This window comes from Spodoptera frugiperda, chromosome 6 (genome assembly GCF_023101765.2).
Source record: "Spodoptera frugiperda isolate SF20-4 chromosome 6, AGI-APGP_CSIRO_Sfru_2.0, whole genome shotgun sequence".
Classification (NCBI taxonomy): Eukaryota; Metazoa; Arthropoda; class Insecta; order Lepidoptera; family Noctuidae; genus Spodoptera; species Spodoptera frugiperda.
Window position 1 is genome coordinate 12244722 of NC_064217.1, and position 17525 is coordinate 12262246.

At 36.8% G+C, this 17525-nt stretch overlaps 1 protein-coding gene, 1 long non-coding RNA gene and 4 other non-coding genes across 12 annotated transcripts in view; 3 read left to right on the plus strand and 3 right to left on the minus strand.

The window, feature by feature from the left end:
* LOC118267631 (disheveled-associated activator of morphogenesis 1) overlaps positions 1-6960 on the plus strand; it is a 122976-nt gene extending 116016 nt beyond the window's left edge. For all 5 annotated transcript variants that reach the window (XM_050694340.1, XM_050694339.1, XM_050694338.1 and 2 more), the window contains 5 exons: positions 3284-3463; positions 4054-4177; positions 4377-4619; positions 4915-5097; positions 5220-6960. In XM_050694340.1, coding sequence (XP_050550297.1) covers positions 3284-3463; positions 4054-4177; positions 4377-4619; positions 4915-5097; positions 5220-5531 — 1042 coding nt within the window. In that variant the 3' untranslated portion in view covers positions 5532-6960. The remainder of the gene's footprint in view (positions 1-3283; positions 3464-4053; positions 4178-4376; positions 4620-4914; positions 5098-5219) is intronic.
* On the plus strand, positions 924-2493 carry LOC118268078 (uncharacterized). Of its 3 annotated transcripts, none has more exons than XR_007705365.1 (3): positions 924-1368; positions 1622-1843; positions 1983-2493. It is a non-coding gene; the product is annotated as an uncharacterized LOC118268078 (long non-coding RNA). The 3 variants fall into 3 exon arrangements; XR_007705367.1 differs by having other exon boundaries at positions 1986-2493; XR_007705366.1 differs by having other exon boundaries at positions 1622-1834.
* Positions 6961-13080: 6120 nt separating the features above from the next.
* Trnam-cau (transfer RNA methionine (anticodon CAU)) lies at positions 13081-13152 on the minus strand. The gene has a single exon. It is a non-coding gene; the product is annotated as a tRNA-Met (tRNA).
* Positions 13153-13304: 152 nt separating this feature from the next.
* Positions 13305-13376, minus strand: Trnam-cau (transfer RNA methionine (anticodon CAU)). Its single transcript has one exon. It is a non-coding gene; the product is annotated as a tRNA-Met (tRNA).
* A 529-nt stretch (positions 13377-13905) lies between these two features.
* Positions 13906-13977, minus strand: Trnam-cau (transfer RNA methionine (anticodon CAU)). The gene has a single exon. It is a non-coding gene; the product is annotated as a tRNA-Met (tRNA).
* A 327-nt stretch (positions 13978-14304) lies between these two features.
* Trnam-cau (transfer RNA methionine (anticodon CAU)) lies at positions 14305-14376 on the plus strand. Its single transcript has one exon. It is a non-coding gene; the product is annotated as a tRNA-Met (tRNA).
* The last annotated feature ends 3149 nt before the right edge of the window (positions 14377-17525 follow it).

Consider the following 17525-nt stretch of genomic DNA (forward strand, 5'->3'; position numbering starts at 1 on the left):
TTTGCGTAGCATTACGCTAGGCTTTACGCGCGGAATTTCTTGTATGTTTTTGATCAATGAAAATTCATTGATTCGAAGTAATATTTCTTGTATGTATTTCTTTCCAATTTAATATGATTATTGCAAAGTATTGTAGTATATGTTGTTTATAAGTAAGTAATTTTATTTCAAAATAAAAATACCTAACAACTAATAAATATTAGCAAGTCAGCCCGTGAGTTTAGCTGGCTATTACAAACTAAAATCCTCATATTAGAAATCACCGATCGATATTATATTGTTTTCTCAGATTAGTAATACAAATAACTTTGGACGGACAAACATTAGTATTATTTGTCACATTATATTGCGTCTGCTACATGAATCCCGCGCGTTCCGATCAAGGCTCGGAACCGGTTTAAAATATACCGGTTAATACCGGTTTATATCGGTTTTCCTCCGAACTTTTCTTAAGAACATGAACATTAAAGAACTTTATTTTAACCTAAATTAACCGGTTTATTCGACGAGGGGCATGTCGGTACACGCGTTGAAATATTATTATTGAAATAAGCTGAACAGCGCGCGGCGTTTCTTTGATGTGCGTCGTATTAACCGGTTTTTATTGCTCTAAACCGGTTAATCCGAAAAAACCTTTATGAAAATACTGTTCCAAATACCGGTTTAAAAAAACCGGTTTCGCGAACGAAACCCAATGTAAAGGTTTTGCGTACAAGTACATAATAACGGTTTGAAAATTTAACCGGTATCCGAGCCTTGGTTCCGATACACTCAAAATCAGTTGAACGGACGGTAAAACAAGTATCTTTAAATTTCTAATGTTATAGTAAATAGAGTATAATTATGTAATACGATTTTATGATTTTATTATGGTTGTTCTGCAGCGATTTTTCAATTGATGTTATATCATAATTTGGGTAAGTAAAATTTTATTGCTATAATTTTTCTGAATTTCGGAACGTATTTAATAAATTCTGTTTTATCTATGGTATGGATATTTACTTTGCAATAATTTTCATGACATGAGACTACATTTTGCTGCAATTACAAGCGATTTGATCTGGTTTTGTTATAATTTCGTTTCAATTTTATGCGAATAGGTACTGAGTTTATAAAAGTAACATAATATTGTCTTGTATATAATTAGTTTTTGTGTATTTCGGATTCCGTTTACATCTAGGTACCTACTATGTCGGGGTCCTACGAGAAAGCTGGCGTATCAACGCCACGAATATTCAGGCGCCCGTAAATCGTCAAAACGAGTGAAAAGCGCATTCAGTTGGATACATGTGGACGACAAGATAGTAAACCTGTAAATTATAACTCAAGTTGTGGCCAGCTTCATTGTAAACAAACTTTAGTTTTCAAGTACGTATAGTCATCAGTTGTTGAGCCATCTACATGTAAACTTAGAACTCTTTTAGTAATATGCGTTTCATCCCTCTTCTTCACATGACCATACCAAGAAAAACGATTTCCTTTCAATTTTGCTCTATCATTGGATAATAATGTTCTAGTTATGAATAAAAAGCATGAATATTACTATCAAGTAAATTCTATTGCATGTCCACTTTATAATTTATTTTAGCATCTTCTTACTATAATATTAAATCTATTTCAGGTTCAAGGACAAATGCGTGTCAGTAACATGGATAAATGCTACTTCATATGTTTTATTTCAGTCAATGAACCTTTGACTGTTATAGAAGTTTGTCGAGATAATATAATGACTTTATCAGCAATATGATGCCAAAGTTAATACACTTTTCTAAAGAATGTATTCTGCCAGAAATAGTTTTGAGACATGTTCAAAAAATGCGAAATGTATACCTAGGTATGAAAGGTACACAATTTTTTTTATTTTATTTTATGATTTCCATTGATTTCAATCTATATTATATTTTTTTCTTGTGGGATATTGTTTTCATCCACATCAAAAGTTAAACACAAAATATACTAATTATAGTAATTTTCTTTCGCAGCAGCTGTGTAGCGGTAGTTTCCAGGCAATAATGAAGAAGGATGAGTGAAAACAACACGACAAATGTTTTTTATTGTACTATTATAGTAGTGCGTTTAGAATCTACATTATCAATGTTTACAGTAATGTTTTTTTTGATGTCAGAAAACTGAAATGGTGTACTCGTCGTAATGAACATAATGTTCATAATGTGATATGAATACATTGACCTATTTTAAGGTTTCTGAAAAACAAAAAGGAAAGTTGTTGCTTTTTTATTTCCTTATGTAGTATAGTGATTATGGATGCTTAGATATTCTCAAACATTTTTCCGCTTTGATTGCAATCTATTATTCTGGTTGCCTTGTTTATGAATTATAGTTTTGAATTATTATTTTGAATGAGATTATTTTTTAATAATCAGTCACGTATCAAGCATTCATGTCACATAAATACTTGTAATAATTGCAGGTTAGTATATACATTCTATTAAATAATGTATAAGATAATAAAATAAAACTGTCTTACATTGCTTGTTTGACATTCATTTTATTCCCAAACTAGTGACCCGCCCCGTTTTCGCACGGGTGCAAAATTATCAGTTTCCCTACTATAATATACATGTATTATACATATAAACCTTCCTCTTGAATCACTCTATCGATTAAAAGAAACAGCATCAAAATCCTTAGTGTAGAAAGCATACATATGGATATAGGGACAGAGAAAACGACTTTGTTTTATGCTATTTAGTACCTAAATATAACACTACTTATACCTTTTATTTTTAGAACATAATAGCATCAGATGGTGTTCTTTAGTTCCTAATCCCCAAGACATAATTTCTACAGGTACCAGCCTATTAACTTTTAAATGCACGCCATCTAGTGGTTAATTTTGAAGAAAGGTTGATTTTAAAGTAGGCGCTATGTCTATGTGTGTATAAATGACTGTAAACAGAGTTGGATTTTAATATTTCGCTTTTATGGCAAATCGGATGGGTTTTGAGGCGATAATTTGACTTATTCCGATAAAGTTGGATGCCTGATTTTCGCATTTCTATTTCTGTTACTTAATATTGTTCCAATGACACTCAAAACAACATAAAACTGAAAATGTTCAATTCAGCGCCATCTATCGGGAAACGAGCCATGAAGAGCTCGGAACATTCACCTTAAGTAATTTTATTAGTAAATCAATAAAACCTATGACCGAAGATTAAACGAAACTTCGCATTCGAGAACCGGAGTAGCCCTACAGCTTTCCTCACGATGTTTTCTTTCACCGTTTGTCACGCTAACTTCCACACGTTGTTGCTTGCAGGATCCCGCACTACTCGCAGCGCGTGCGGCTGCTGCTGTTCAAGAAGAAGTTCAGCGCGGCGGCGGGCGAGGCCACGGCGCGCGCCGCCGTCGTGCTGCGCGCCGCGCGCGACATGACGCGCTCGCGCAGGCTCCGCGCGCTGCTCGAGGTCGTGCTCGCGCTCGGGAACTACATGAACAGGTACCTACTACTATCTATTCTAACAATCTTTTTCTATTCACCCTTTTCAAAGGGGGTCGTAATAATTGACTGCACGGTTGGCGCGGTGGCTGGACAACTGGCTGCCGTGCAACGTGTAGCGGGTTCGATTCCCGCACGGAGCAACTCTTTGTGTGATCCACAAATTGTTGTTTCGGGTCTGGGTGTCAGGTGCATGTGAAATTGTATGTTTGTAAACGCACCCACGACACAGGAGAAAATCCTAATGTGGGGCAACGTTTTTTTTAAAAAAAAGAATTTCTCACAATATGTTTTTGTCTATTTTTTCTTTAATCATATTTTAAATTAGAATTCACTTTGTTACATTGTCTTCATGACGAGAGAAGAAGAAAGACCGAAATTATTATTATTAACCTATGTCAAGCAAAGTCAAAAATCGATCGAAATCCACGCATTTTGGATTAAGATAGGTTATTAATTTCGGCTTTCAGAGATTACCTTATAAAATATAGAGAAATACACCAACAACAACAACCCACAGTGCTACCATAACATGCAACCACGACATAACAAAATACCAATATAATAAATACTTACGTGCCATGTTACAGGGGTGCTCGAGGCAATGCGTCAGGGTTCCGTCTGTCGTCGCTGAACAAGCTGGCGGACACCAAGTCCTCCGTGTCGCGGAACACCACACTCCTGCATTACCTCGTTGAACTGCTTGAAACACAGGTGTGTATAATTACCGTTACAATATGGAATTCTGTTGATAACAATCTCTTATTGTAAAAATTGATTATGTAAAATTTTCGGGGATACTCGTCTATTTTCGAGGCACAACGGAGCTCATAATACATCTTCAAAAGTTTTCGAGATAACGTTAGTAACCTCTCATATTTAACTTCTCTCAATATTTCTCTTTCTCTTTTAGTTCAAAGACATCCTGCTTCTGGAAGAGGACCTGCCTCACGTGCGTGCAGCGGCCAAGGTATGCGTGGAACAGCTGGAGAAGGACGTGGGAGCACTCCGCACGGGCCTCCGGGAGGTCGCGAGGGAGCTGGAGTACCACGCCGCGCTCCCCAACCGCTCACACAACGACATGTTCCTCCCTGTCATGAGGGACTTCCACGCTCACGCTGTCTGCTCATTCACGCAGCTTGAAGATCTGTTCCAGGTATGTAGATTTTACATTAAATAAAGCGGCAATCGAACAAAAAGATCACTTGATGGTAAGCAATCGGAACTGCTCTTGGACACCCGAAACAAGAGGAATTCCAAGAAGATTAGCGATTTGGGATAACCTCACTGACACAGAAAAAACAATGCTGTCTTTATTTCACTTTGGTTTTCTGCGAGGCCTTGGTTGCATTCCAATCGAGTTGGTTCAATTGGTTCATATATTATCCGGTGGCCAAACCTAACCTAACTTTATAAATAAATAAACACTAAAACCTAATACACCTTTCCAGGACATGAAGAGTCGTCTCGAAGCGTGCGCGCACGCATTCGGCGAGGAAGCGTCCGCGTCGCCCGAGCAACTGTTCGGCGCGCTCGACGTGTTCCTCACGCAACTGGGCGACGCGCGCGCAGACTGTGACGCCGCGCGACGTCGCCGGGACGACGAGGAGCGACGCACTAGACATGAACAGGAGGTCTGGAACATTAACATTATATATTTTTTACAATTCCTTTCTAATAAATTAATCTCTTTTTCTTCAATAGATTTTTGATCTTGTAAAAAGTACAAAATGTTAAAATTCAATATTTCCCTCAGCTCAAGAAACGCACGATGGAACGGAAGCAGGCTTCCAGTCTGCTGAGCTCAGTCGGCAAATCTCTCGGCAAGTCCAACGGTAACGCGGACTGCAACGGACACTCCGACAGTTCCCGAGATGGAACCCTCACCAACGGACAGAAGGGAGAGTTCGATGACCTCATCTCCGCGCTCAGGACGGGAGATGTGTTCGGAGACGATGTCGCCAAGTTCAAGCGGTCCCGCAAGGCTTCCAAAGTCAGCCACAAGGGCAGGGACTCCCCCCCTCGGGGCGTCTGCAGGGAGGACTCTAGAGAACGACAGAAGAATTGAACGAGAAACTAAACTAGTAAAGGTTATTGAATGTTTGTAGCGTCCAGCGTTCCTTCGTAGTTCGGTGTCGATATGATAGGTGTGCTTTATTTATTAGGACAAATTAAAGCATTCTCGTGGGTAAATCAATGTTCAACTGTGTGCGGCCACGCTCCACTCACGGTTCGATATAATTTTGGCTTTAAACGTTTACCTAGCTTCCGTCAAATTGACATTCTAGACATACCTGTACCTCGGGCGCTGGACTGTCGGAAGCAAACGATTAGTTTAATCGAAACGTGATATTTATCGAGTAGGGGATCCTATTGGACCGTTTTAAGTACGGAGTCACAAATATGAGATTACAAACGACGTATGACGGTGTGACGTGTCATAGAACCCAATAGTTTTATGCGACAACGAAGCGACAGCTGCCATTTTCTTTTTTGGATATTTTTTTGGAAATTTCTCACAAACACGGTGCCTAATTTTGGACGTTTTTGAGGTCGTGGCCTGACGGAGTTTGCCCCAATTGTAATCTCAGCAACATTGACGATAGAGAAATTGACTTTCTGTAATTTTTATCTCAATAATATACCAGTGAAAGGTTTTGCAGTTGACACGAGTTCCCTCTGAGGGCCGCGACCTCGCCGAGAATTTTCGAGAAGCTTTTTGCTGGTTATCGACTGAAGTAGTCAAAGACTGTGCATGTTATTCCATAGACGTTTTTATTTTAGTCTTTACGTAACTATAAGCGTTGTGTGATTTGAGTAACCATAGAGTTAGTATGTATTGAGTTTTTATTCGAGTTCTCTTGGTTGTAAGTTAAAGTGTCGTTGTGTTTATCAGTCAGTAACCGCGTCTTTTTACGAAAAAGTCATTGAAAAGCTCACGAAAATATTCCGATAAATATGACGACAGTTTACAGTATGAATGTCGGTAATTGTTTACATATCTCAATGTACCTATAGACAAATTGGACACAATAGAATGTTTTAGTGTCAATACGATGGGAATTGACGAATACACTATGTTATCAAACTGTTACTAAAGTTTACTAGGTGTAGGAATTGATACATACCTAGCTGTAAACGACATTTTGGAATTTTGTATCAACTAAAGCGTGGTAGAAAAGTTTTTGATAAATTTTACATTATGAAAATTTTATATGATTACTTACGTAATGATCATCGTCATTTTTAATTTATTCCCAAATGATTTATTGATTAAAGTTTTATTTTCATTGTAAATATTATTTTTAATTTTTTGCCAAAATTTGTTACCGTCACTAATAAAACGGAATCAATAATTTATTGAAAATTTCTTATTGTATGTAATGAAGGTTTTCACTTGTAAATTTTATTGTTTTGTTCAGTATTGCTTAAGCTCATAGTATATTAATATAATGATTATATATTAGACACTATTTAAATTAAACCCTTGAACATTATTATTGTGATTTCATTTAAACTCACTTAAGAGCTATCACACCTCAGCTGCTCTTCTTTTACCTATCTTCTGCTCTGTATCTTATCTATCTTTTAGTACCACCCCAACGTTTTCTTATCCTAACTAGGTACTTAATCTTTCAGTCAAAGCCAGTGCAAAATGTAATAAATAAATAAATAGGTAAATGATCAAATAATATGTCAGAGAAATTGTAACAAAAACTTTTTTTAAAAAGAGTAACGATGGAGTTTCTTGCTCGTTCTTCTTCACTGAAAGACAGACTGACGGACAATTCAATTTGACGTTTCAAAAGTGCCTTATTTAGGATTAATTGAAATAAATGCTTTGCCAACCATAAGAATATTTGGGTAGGTTTCGTAAATGCTCATACTGTCAGTATAATTATAATTAACTGAAAGTGAAATGACTAAGCAAATTCTCGCACGGTCCTCAAACCACAAACTAACAATTTTAAAAATAATATGTAAATAATAGAAAATATCGATCAATAATCCAATAACCGTCAAATTAAATAAACAAACCGCTTGATAGCAGTCTGGGCACAGCCTTCCCGTTTCGGGTCGGATAAATCTCATAATCCGGATAGGCAAAGGAAACAGTTAGCAACTTACTTATATACCTGATTGAAAATCTATACTTAAAAATCAGCGTTTTGTTATTATCCTGTTTGTGTTTGACTGTACCTACGTGATTTAGGGTGTTTACTACTATTGATACATCGCGTGCTCGAGTTGCACATCTTCCTAACACGGCTACTTTGCGGCAGCACAGCTTCATAGCACATCGTACTCGCACAGGTACATTAAGTGAAAACGGTCACATAGTTTCACAGCTTATCTTCGTAACATAGCTACATAACACATATCTTGTGGTACAGCACCCTTAAAATGGGCTGTGTAGCTATGTTAGCGAAAATTCTTGCTTTCATGTACCTACTATGTATAATCATAATGTGTATAGACAAAAGGGATAGACAGAAATGTATGTAAACCCACATTTCACCGTTCTTGGGTTATTATGTTATGTGTAATAAGGGGAACGAGTTAATTAGCCCTATACATACACACACAAGTAGTTTGACTTTAGACAAAGGTTGTATACCTATATAGTTATAGTACATATCTTTGTACAGGGACTTGTTTTTGATATCACAGATTTACGGATCTACGTGTTTTGTATGTGTAAACTAGGATATTTGTTAACACACTTACGACATACGACGATAGAAAAAAATCTAAAGTTAAAAAAAAAGTATGTGATGTGACTTTCCAATTGTCTCTATCGGAGTATGGCATAGTTGCCCTTTTTTTTGGGTGGGGAATATTACCTAATGAATTTTCCCGCCTTGGGCGAGGTGAGAGCCCGCTAGGTAGTGCGCAGCTCCGGATTAGGTCTATACTAAGTATGTACTGGGCCCAATCTATGGTGGTCAAATGGCTTTTTGAGGCGCACTAGGAACATTTGCCATTTAGCTCATTTGAACACAGTTAATAACAAAAACAATGAAATTACACTGAGACACTGAGTCCACAAACAATTAGTCTCGACCGTTCCGTGTAATCTGACACTCGATTTTGCCCTTTGATTTAATTGTGTAACATTACCATCGCAGTGGCTTTCATTTGGACAATTTAAAATTATTCTTGTGTTACCTTTCCGCTTATTATATTTAAATGTTTTTTGAGTTAAGGATTTTTATTGTATTTCCAAAAAAGTTACAGGATTATCATCCTCAAACGTTGAGTTTTACATGCATTTTTAAAAAAAGTTGCATAAATGAATATTCGTGTAATTTAGCGATGTACCTGTGTAGGTTTTTAAAGAGAGGTTTACATTTTTCACCTGATAGTAAGCAATCAGCGCTGTCAATGGACACCCGAAACACCAGGGGCGTTAAAAGTGCAATGCTGGGCTTTTGGGGGTTAGGAATTTAGGGGTTGTTGAGGAATTATGAATTGGGAAGATTGGTAAGGTAATTGGGCCTTGGGTAACCTCACTCACGCATAGCGAAACACATCGCCAGCGTTTTTTACGTCGGTTTTCTGTGAGGCCGTGATATCACACTGTTCAAGCCGGCCCATTCGTGCCGAAACATGGCTCTCCCTCACTTAAAACTTATTTATTATCCGAATTGATTCCTGATTAATTTACTGTGTCAGGTAATTAATAGCCTTCCCAAACACGTCATAACACATCGACCGCTCGAATCGAAATGTTTTTAAAAATAGAACAATTATCGAAATTGGACGAGCTCACGTGAAATATGCCACTACCCACATTTATTATGTTCATTTGATGAAACAATAAATTAACTATTTGAAACTCGATTAAATCTAAAAATAACGGGTTATTTCTGGAAAATCTCGTTATAAGTTTAAATTAGGAATAACCGCAAAACGTAGACTTGCTTCAATAAAGTTTGTAGTCTCCTTTATAATTTTCTAGATAATACTTGGCCTATCAATACTTTATATAGGTCGAATTAATAAAATATAAGACAATAATAGAAAATATATTGTGTCACACGTGGATCTGCGTTTCGGCACACGACAAGTTAAATCTGTTTGTATTTTGATCACAGTGGCCAATCTGTCTAACAAGACGAGCCCACTATGCAGAAGATATTATAGTGAACAAGTGTGTGCTCAAACACAGGTCACACAGGAGAAGTCAGGCACAGGAACAACGGCTTTACGTGCTATTCGAGGCACGGGGGTGACCACAGAACAGAGAAGAAGCTTGCCTCTAACCCGCTGGTTCTGATACACACAAGCGGTATACTATGTCTATCTCTTCTTCTCTTTTCTGTGGTGGGGGTGATACACTACTAAACTTCCTGAGTGCGATCTATATATGACAATTTTTATTTATTTTATATTAGGAGAACCAACAGCCAGAAATTTATGCAGAAAATGCCATTATCACTTTTTGGCGCGGTGCCGGAAGCGAGCCCGCGACGTGCAGTATATAAATTAATACATAAGTAATATTTTTTTATTCTAGAAGTTACGAGTTCACGTAAATAACTACAATATGTAATAACATAGACATACATGTAATGAATGTCTACCAAATACATAAAAAGAAAACGATACAAAGTTTATATCACAATTTCCAATACAAAAGTTAGCTAACAAGGTATTTTATTGGATTAAATTAAACGGGTTAAAGGTACAAATGGGCTTATATCGTTTGAACCTGCCACAAAGGATTACAGATTGGGGTAGATCCTAGCGCCGGTTTAGGCATTTACACCTTTAGGACCTTTCTTTTTTTATTTGCCTGATTATTTTCGGATAGTTTTATTATACTGGTTGTCTTATTAAACGAGGTGTCCTATGCGCGATTACCGAGGATTTTGGGTTTAGGGTTTGGGTTTTTTTGGCTTTTCACGGTACGCTGAGTATTGATACAAACAGAAGTCTTGTCATGATAATCCATTAAAGAGCTCAAGTTTAAGAAACTACTCTGTTATGTGATTTTCCCACTAGTGGTACAAGGTGGTTAAAGGTCTGATCCGGAGCTGTGGACTACCTAGCGGGGTTTTGGCTCAAAGAGCAGAAGCCCGAACGCATTGGTTTTTAGTCAGCTAGACACTCCCTCTCGGCTCGCCCAAGGCGGGTGAAGTAATTGGAAGATTTTCTTCATTAAAAAAGTGGTTAAAGGTTTAATTGCCGTACTCAGAGTAACTTAATGGCTACTTAACCCAGTCCTTAGCAATTATTTTTGATACAAAATTGTTATTAAGAAATAGTTTAAAAAATCATTAAAATAAATATGTCTGTTAGTGCGGCAGTAAGTATGCCAGGCGAAGCTTCAAGTGCAAAACTAAATAAACAAATACTTGAACATAGCCATAACATAATAAAATAATCACATCATACAATTCCCTAAAGGAGTTAAACAGGGAAACGTGAGTGCATTGTCGGTACCTCTATCTAACCCCTCCGGGAATAAAGAGCGTGATACTATATTTGATCGGACAGACAGATAACATTAAAATTTCAATATACGGATGGATATATGGAATGGTTTGATTTATTTATGCATGAAGACTTTTGATTCGGGGCTCGATAGGATTTCAAAAGACTCTGTTGTGCTATCGGAAACTATTGTATGGGTAGCTTTGAAGAGGAATAATTGATGAGCTAGTGTGAGATTAATGGATGTATCATAATCTTGTGTATGTAGTATATTATGTAGTCATGAATATGGTATATCGTATCTGTTTTGTTACTAGGTATGTAGAAGTAGCTAGTTGCTTTAAAGTATTGAGTTGAAACCACTAGTTTTCTGTTACTTATTACTTAGGACTCATTTTTACACCTACCTGATATAATAGGGTCTGAGCCTCTTGCTATGTTAGTGAAGGCTCAGTAAATGTATACTATGTTATTATTGAGAAAACATTTTAGAAGAACCAGAATACCAGACCGTACCAAATATCAGACCGATACGTCAGGAAAGGGGTTAAATGCTAATTACTAAATTTGACCCAAAAAAGCTAAATAAACTAAATCGATTAAAAAATATTTATTTGATTCTGCTTAGCCGGTAACTGAGATACAGGGGTGAGCTTATACATATATGCTATAAGGCCCACAGCTCTATTTGTAAAGGTAAACAAATTATAACGTTTTAAAAATTAAACAAAAATGAAAAGGCCTCAGGGATACGTTTTACAAACGTGTCTGAATAAACCTTTTTTGTGAAAACAATTAATCTTCATTAGGGCCATGAAATCTCTGAAAAGTGTCGATTACATAAAACAATTGTTTTCATGTGGGCCATTTTGTTTTACGTTCAAATCTTCCATGATAAAATATTTTTTCTGTAACACAAAACATCAAAGAGGTAGGAATACAAAATTTACTTTTTATGAATTTGCCATTTGAAATAAAAGAGAAAATAGCATGACAGTATTTTGGCAAAACATTTCAGTATTTTTATTATTGTTTTTAAGGATTACATTTTTTAATATTTTATTTATATTTAAAAAACATACAATTTCATATACACATGACACCCGGACCCGGAACAACAATCTGTGGATCACACAAAGTGTTGTTCCATTCGGGAATCGTACCCGGCATCAGCCCAGCCACCGCGCCAACTGTGCAGTCTAAATTAAGTAGTAGATGTGTAGTTCGTTATGCAGGTATATAAGTACCTGCTTAGAACACGGAAAAATGTAATTTCTAATTTAGTTTCGTAGCATAAGCCGTTTTTGGTCCTTTGAACCAAAACTCAATTTATTAGTATTTTTTTATGGAATTAACGAGCAGATGGACCTGATAATAAGCGTAAGCTTCAAACCTTTAAGAAAACTGCGTACTCCTCTTTAAAAGGCAGGCAATGCACCTGTGACTCCTCTGGTGTTGCATGTGTCCATGGCAGGCGCTGATCGCTTACCATCAGGTGACCCGTCTGCTCGTTTATTCCATAAAAAATTTATTAATGTCTACCATATTCTGTGACCCAACAGCCAACATCTAGGGTTACAAGGGGATCCGGAGCTGTGGACTACCTAGCGGTTTTACCAGAGCTCCGGCTCGAAAAGCAAGAGTAGGAACGAGGTAGTTTATAGTCAGTGAGAGTCTAACACTCCCTCTCGCCTCACCTAAGGCGGGAGAAGACATGGGATGAATCTCCCCGCTCAAAAAAGGGTTTTAAAATTGTAAGTTACTATTTTCGTCAGGCGTACGAATATATATATCCTAAGCTTACTTCTAAGCAAGCTTAGCTTATCTTCGTAAAAAAAAGTTATGAAGTCTCAACAAAATCTTTGGAATCCCAAGTGAGTGACAATAAAATTTTATCACTCCCACCGAATTCCTAAGGGAAATATTAACGGACCGAAGCAAAATTTTATTATACTTATTCCACAATGAACAAGGAACACCGAGATACACAATATAAGTCCTATTTATTTATTTATTAAAAACCTTTCCTGAAGGAAATGACATACAATACAAATTTTATTATATTTTTACTGTTTCAAAATTACTATTGGACATTGTCGCAGTAATTTGTAAATAAATGAGAGAAATATTTAAAAAAATGTTTGTTATTAATTCTAGAGTGATACAAAAAGAGGGGTTAGCAGAGCGTGGTTTCGATCCACGGACCTCTGGGTTATGGGCCCAGCACGCTTCCACTGCGCCACTCTGCTTGTGGCAGATCACTGTAAAATATCAGACATGTATCTACACGGCTAATGCAATATTGTAAAATAGTGATCTATGCATAATATAACATGCTATGTGTGATTATTATACTCTGTCATATAGTCATTTGAAGCAAAAATCATACAAAAAGAGTAGTTAGCAGAGCGTGGTTTCGATCCACGGACCTCTGGGTTATGGGCCCAGCACGCTTCCACTGCGCCACTCTGCTTGTGGTGGATCACGGTAAAATATCAGACGTGTATACACGGCTGATGCAATATTGCGAAATATTGATATATGTAAGTGCTTTAATGTATGTTGTATCACATATCCGTTTTCTTTTTCTTCTCCTCTAATAATTTCTTCTGATTTATTTCGTTGCGGAAATCAAGAGAGTCCTTCATATCCCTGGGACTTCAGTGTTGCGGTCTTTTCATGGTTGTATCTACTGCAGATTCTAGCTTAAAGGAGTTTAAGCGGTATTGGGAGGCTGTGGGGAGCTTGTTTAAAACAAATGTATTTGAATAAAAAATGTAACAAAAAGAGGGGTTAGCAGAGCGTGGTTTCGATCTACGGACCTCTGGGTTATGGGCCCAGCACGCTTCCACTGCGCCACTCTGCTTGTGTAGTTACAGTGTGAAATATCAGTGCTATATCAACGGCTGATGCAATATTGTAAAATGGTGATTTTTATAACTAGTGTAACGTATGATGTATCACATATCCATTCAAAACTAAAATCATACAAAAATAATTTCTAGCAGAGCGTGGTTTCGATCCACGGACCTCTGGGTTATGGGCCCAGCACGCTTCCACTGCGCCACTCTGCTTGTGGTAAATTGGTGTAAAATATCAGCCTATTTTATCAACGACGGTTGCCACACTGAAATTAAATTATAAATTGCCCCTAATCTTTTGATCTCCGCAGAGGAAGACAAAGCTGATTGGATTTTTATTATATATGTGACCATTTATATAATTTGAATCACATTTTGTAGGCGTGAGTGCCCTTCTGCTAACTATTCTTTTTGTACCATTTTAGTTTCGAATACATATTATGTGATACATCATACGTTACACTAGTTATATAGATCAATATTTTACAATATTGCATCAGCCGTTGATATAGCACTGATATTTCACGCTGTAACTACACAAGCAGAGTGGCGCAGTGGAAGCGTGCTGGGCCCATAACCCAGAGGTCCGTGGATCGAAACCACGCTCTGCTAACTGCTCTTTTTGTTACATTTATTGTAACGTTTTATTTATTAAAATGCAATTCTAATTTTTCATTTCCATGACAAACATTACTTTTATAATACAAAGTAAGGCATAATTTTTATCATTTATGAGAGTTATGACGTCATCGGTACGCATCGCATGTAGGCTTTGCCGACGATGCGGTGCATACGATGCCGATCAGTGGACGCAGTTGTAAGAGTTTCTATAAAAGACAAACTAAAATCCGTTGCATGCAATGCGTAAATGTGTACGATGCGGGCCTGTGGACGCTTAGCCTAAACGGCATTACATTAGGTTATGTAACATAAATTGTTATATAACGTTGTAGGATAATTAAACTATTGTTTTCATTCATAATAGAGAATTCATAGAGATTATAAAGGTCAATGACTCCGTTTCCCCAGGGAAGGGTTGTCAACAACAAATACATATATCTTAATGAAGACTTATTAAGGGTTCTTATTAATGGGTCTATAATTAAGTACGGTACCGGTAAACTATGGCAACTTTACCGGACCCTTGGCAACTTTACCATACTATAGGTATTCAGTATAAACTCATTTATCTAAAAATCTACCCACTAGAATTCTGTTTTGTAATAGTAGTATTTTTTAGACATTAAAAGGAAATATTTACTATATTTTGCGTAGACGCAAGACTGTTATTATACCAGTAATGGCCGTCACAGTGTAGTGCGTGAAAATGTGCTAAAAGTTAGTAGTTCCTAAATTGTGCTCACAGAGCCTTAATTATATGTCACAGGTGAGTGAAATTTTGATCTTGAATGTATAATATAGTTGGGATTACTGTTGTAATGTCAGCAATTGTTTTTTCTTTAATTTATTGATAAATAATCGCTTCGGTAATGTTGACACAGGTTAGGTAAAGTTGCCACGGCCTGCTTTGTGGCAACTTTACCTACAGTTAGGGTTGGCAATAAATGTTTTTTTCTTGTTTGTGTGTATGTAACCATTTTCGAATACCTAAATTTCCCAGCATAATAGTGAATATCCTGGATGATAAGTTATAATGTATTTAACAATACCTTTTGTTTTAGTGCCAAAATGCAACTTTCCCGAACGTCTGTGTAGCCGTTATCTTTATAGATTTCCTCATATTGTTTGCATTATAATACGAAGAGGTCCTAGATGAAGCCCTCTGTACCTCAACAACTCTTTAATATGCAATACACGATGAATACGGCGCGTAGGTAAAGTTGCCAAAAATTTGGTATCTTTACCCATGTTGTTTTTTCTTTACTACGGCTAAAGTAAGCGTTTGTATATAATGACGATTACGGTAAAGTGAGCCAGATAGACTACAATTCTAAATATATAGTTTTGATTTCTATGCGTCTTATGGTTAAAAATATATTTCGATTTTTGTTCCAAAATATGGTAAAGTTGCCATGTTTTACGGTATGTATTTTCTATTATTTTCCTTGAAATAATTGTTAGATATGAGTTTACGATTTGTTTAACCAACTTATCAGACAGGAACGTTTTAAAAATAACGAAAATATTGAATAACTATTTTGCTAAGGACTCGGTCAGTTGGGACGAAAAAAATTTTTTTTTTATTATTTCCGTGTTGTGCTCTTTGCTATACAATTATAACATATTCTGCATTTATAGAAAGAAAGACAAAACAAAAAATTAAACATTAATTATCCATATCAGTCTGACGTCCCGATCGCATCAATTATTGCGCTCGCAGTATTGTCACACACCGCTCGTGTGACAGCGCAGTGTGGCAGCGCGCGCGTACATCTGAAATACGGAACTTGTGAGTGTAAGTGAGTGTGTATCCGTGCGCAGTGTGTTGTGTGTGTGAAAATAATGGCGAGCTTCAAGTTATCAACAGACACGAAACAATAGCGGATACCCGAATGAAGAGGATACGACGGAGTTTAAGAAGCAGATGTGCATAATTATAATGTTTTGTGATCAATCTGAAATGCAATAAATTTTATCATAATGAGATTAGTTGTTTTCTTTCAACATTTCTAACCAGATAACTAACAACTTTATCAATTAAATCATTATTAATTACTCAATTAATTGTAACTGTGAGTTTCAGGGAGGAGACATGTAGCCGATGACCGGCCCGAGGCGGGAGTTTTTTGTAGCAAGATAAAAATGTTTTTTGTGAATAGGCCAAACAAAATAAAAGGTCTGTATCGACCTGTATTCATCTATATTGTAATGTGTATGCAGCGCATAGTTTCGGTAGCCAACTTACTTTAATTTTACTATTTAATTCAAATTGTGAGTTTCAGGGAGGAGACATGTGGCCGATGACGGCGGTAAGGTTTTTGTAACAAGGCACTCTACAAATAAAACAAAAGGTCCGTATCGATCTGTATTCATCTATATTGTACTGTGTATTTGTATGCAGCGTATAGTTTCGCTTAATTTTACTATTTAATTCTAATTGTGAGTTTCAGGGAGGAGACACGTGGCCGACGTCGACCACGGGCGGTAAGTTAATCGTCAAAACAAAAGGTCGGTATCGATCTGCATTCGCCTATTTTTACTGTGTATCTAACTCGCTTACTTTAAAGTTACTATTTTATTCAAAATGTGAGTTTCAGGGAGGATACACGTGGCCGACGGTCGGTTAGGTTTTTGTAGCAAGGTATTCGTCAATTAAAACAATAGGTCCGTATCGATCTGTATACGCCTATGCATTTTACTGTGTATTCACTTATTTTTACGGTTTAATCCGCTTACTTTAATTTTACTATTTAATTCAAATTGTGAGTTTCAGGGAGGAGACATGTGGCCGACGGTAGGTAAGTTTTTTGTAGCAAAGTATTCGACAACTAAAACAAAAGGTCCGTATCAATCTGTATTTGCCTATATTTTACCTATTTGTTACCGCTAGTTTATCTAACCAACTATTTTCAAAGTTACTATTTAATTCAAATTGTGAGTTTCAGGGAGGAGACACGTGGCCGACGACCGGCCACGGGCGGTAAGTTTTTTGTAGCAAGGTAATCGTCAAACAAAACAAAAGGTCCGTATCGATCTGTATTCAACTATATTTTACTGTGTATGTGTTGAAGCGCATAGTTTCGCTAGCCCGCTTACTTTAAAGTTACTATTTAATTCAAATTGTGAGTTTCAGGGAGACA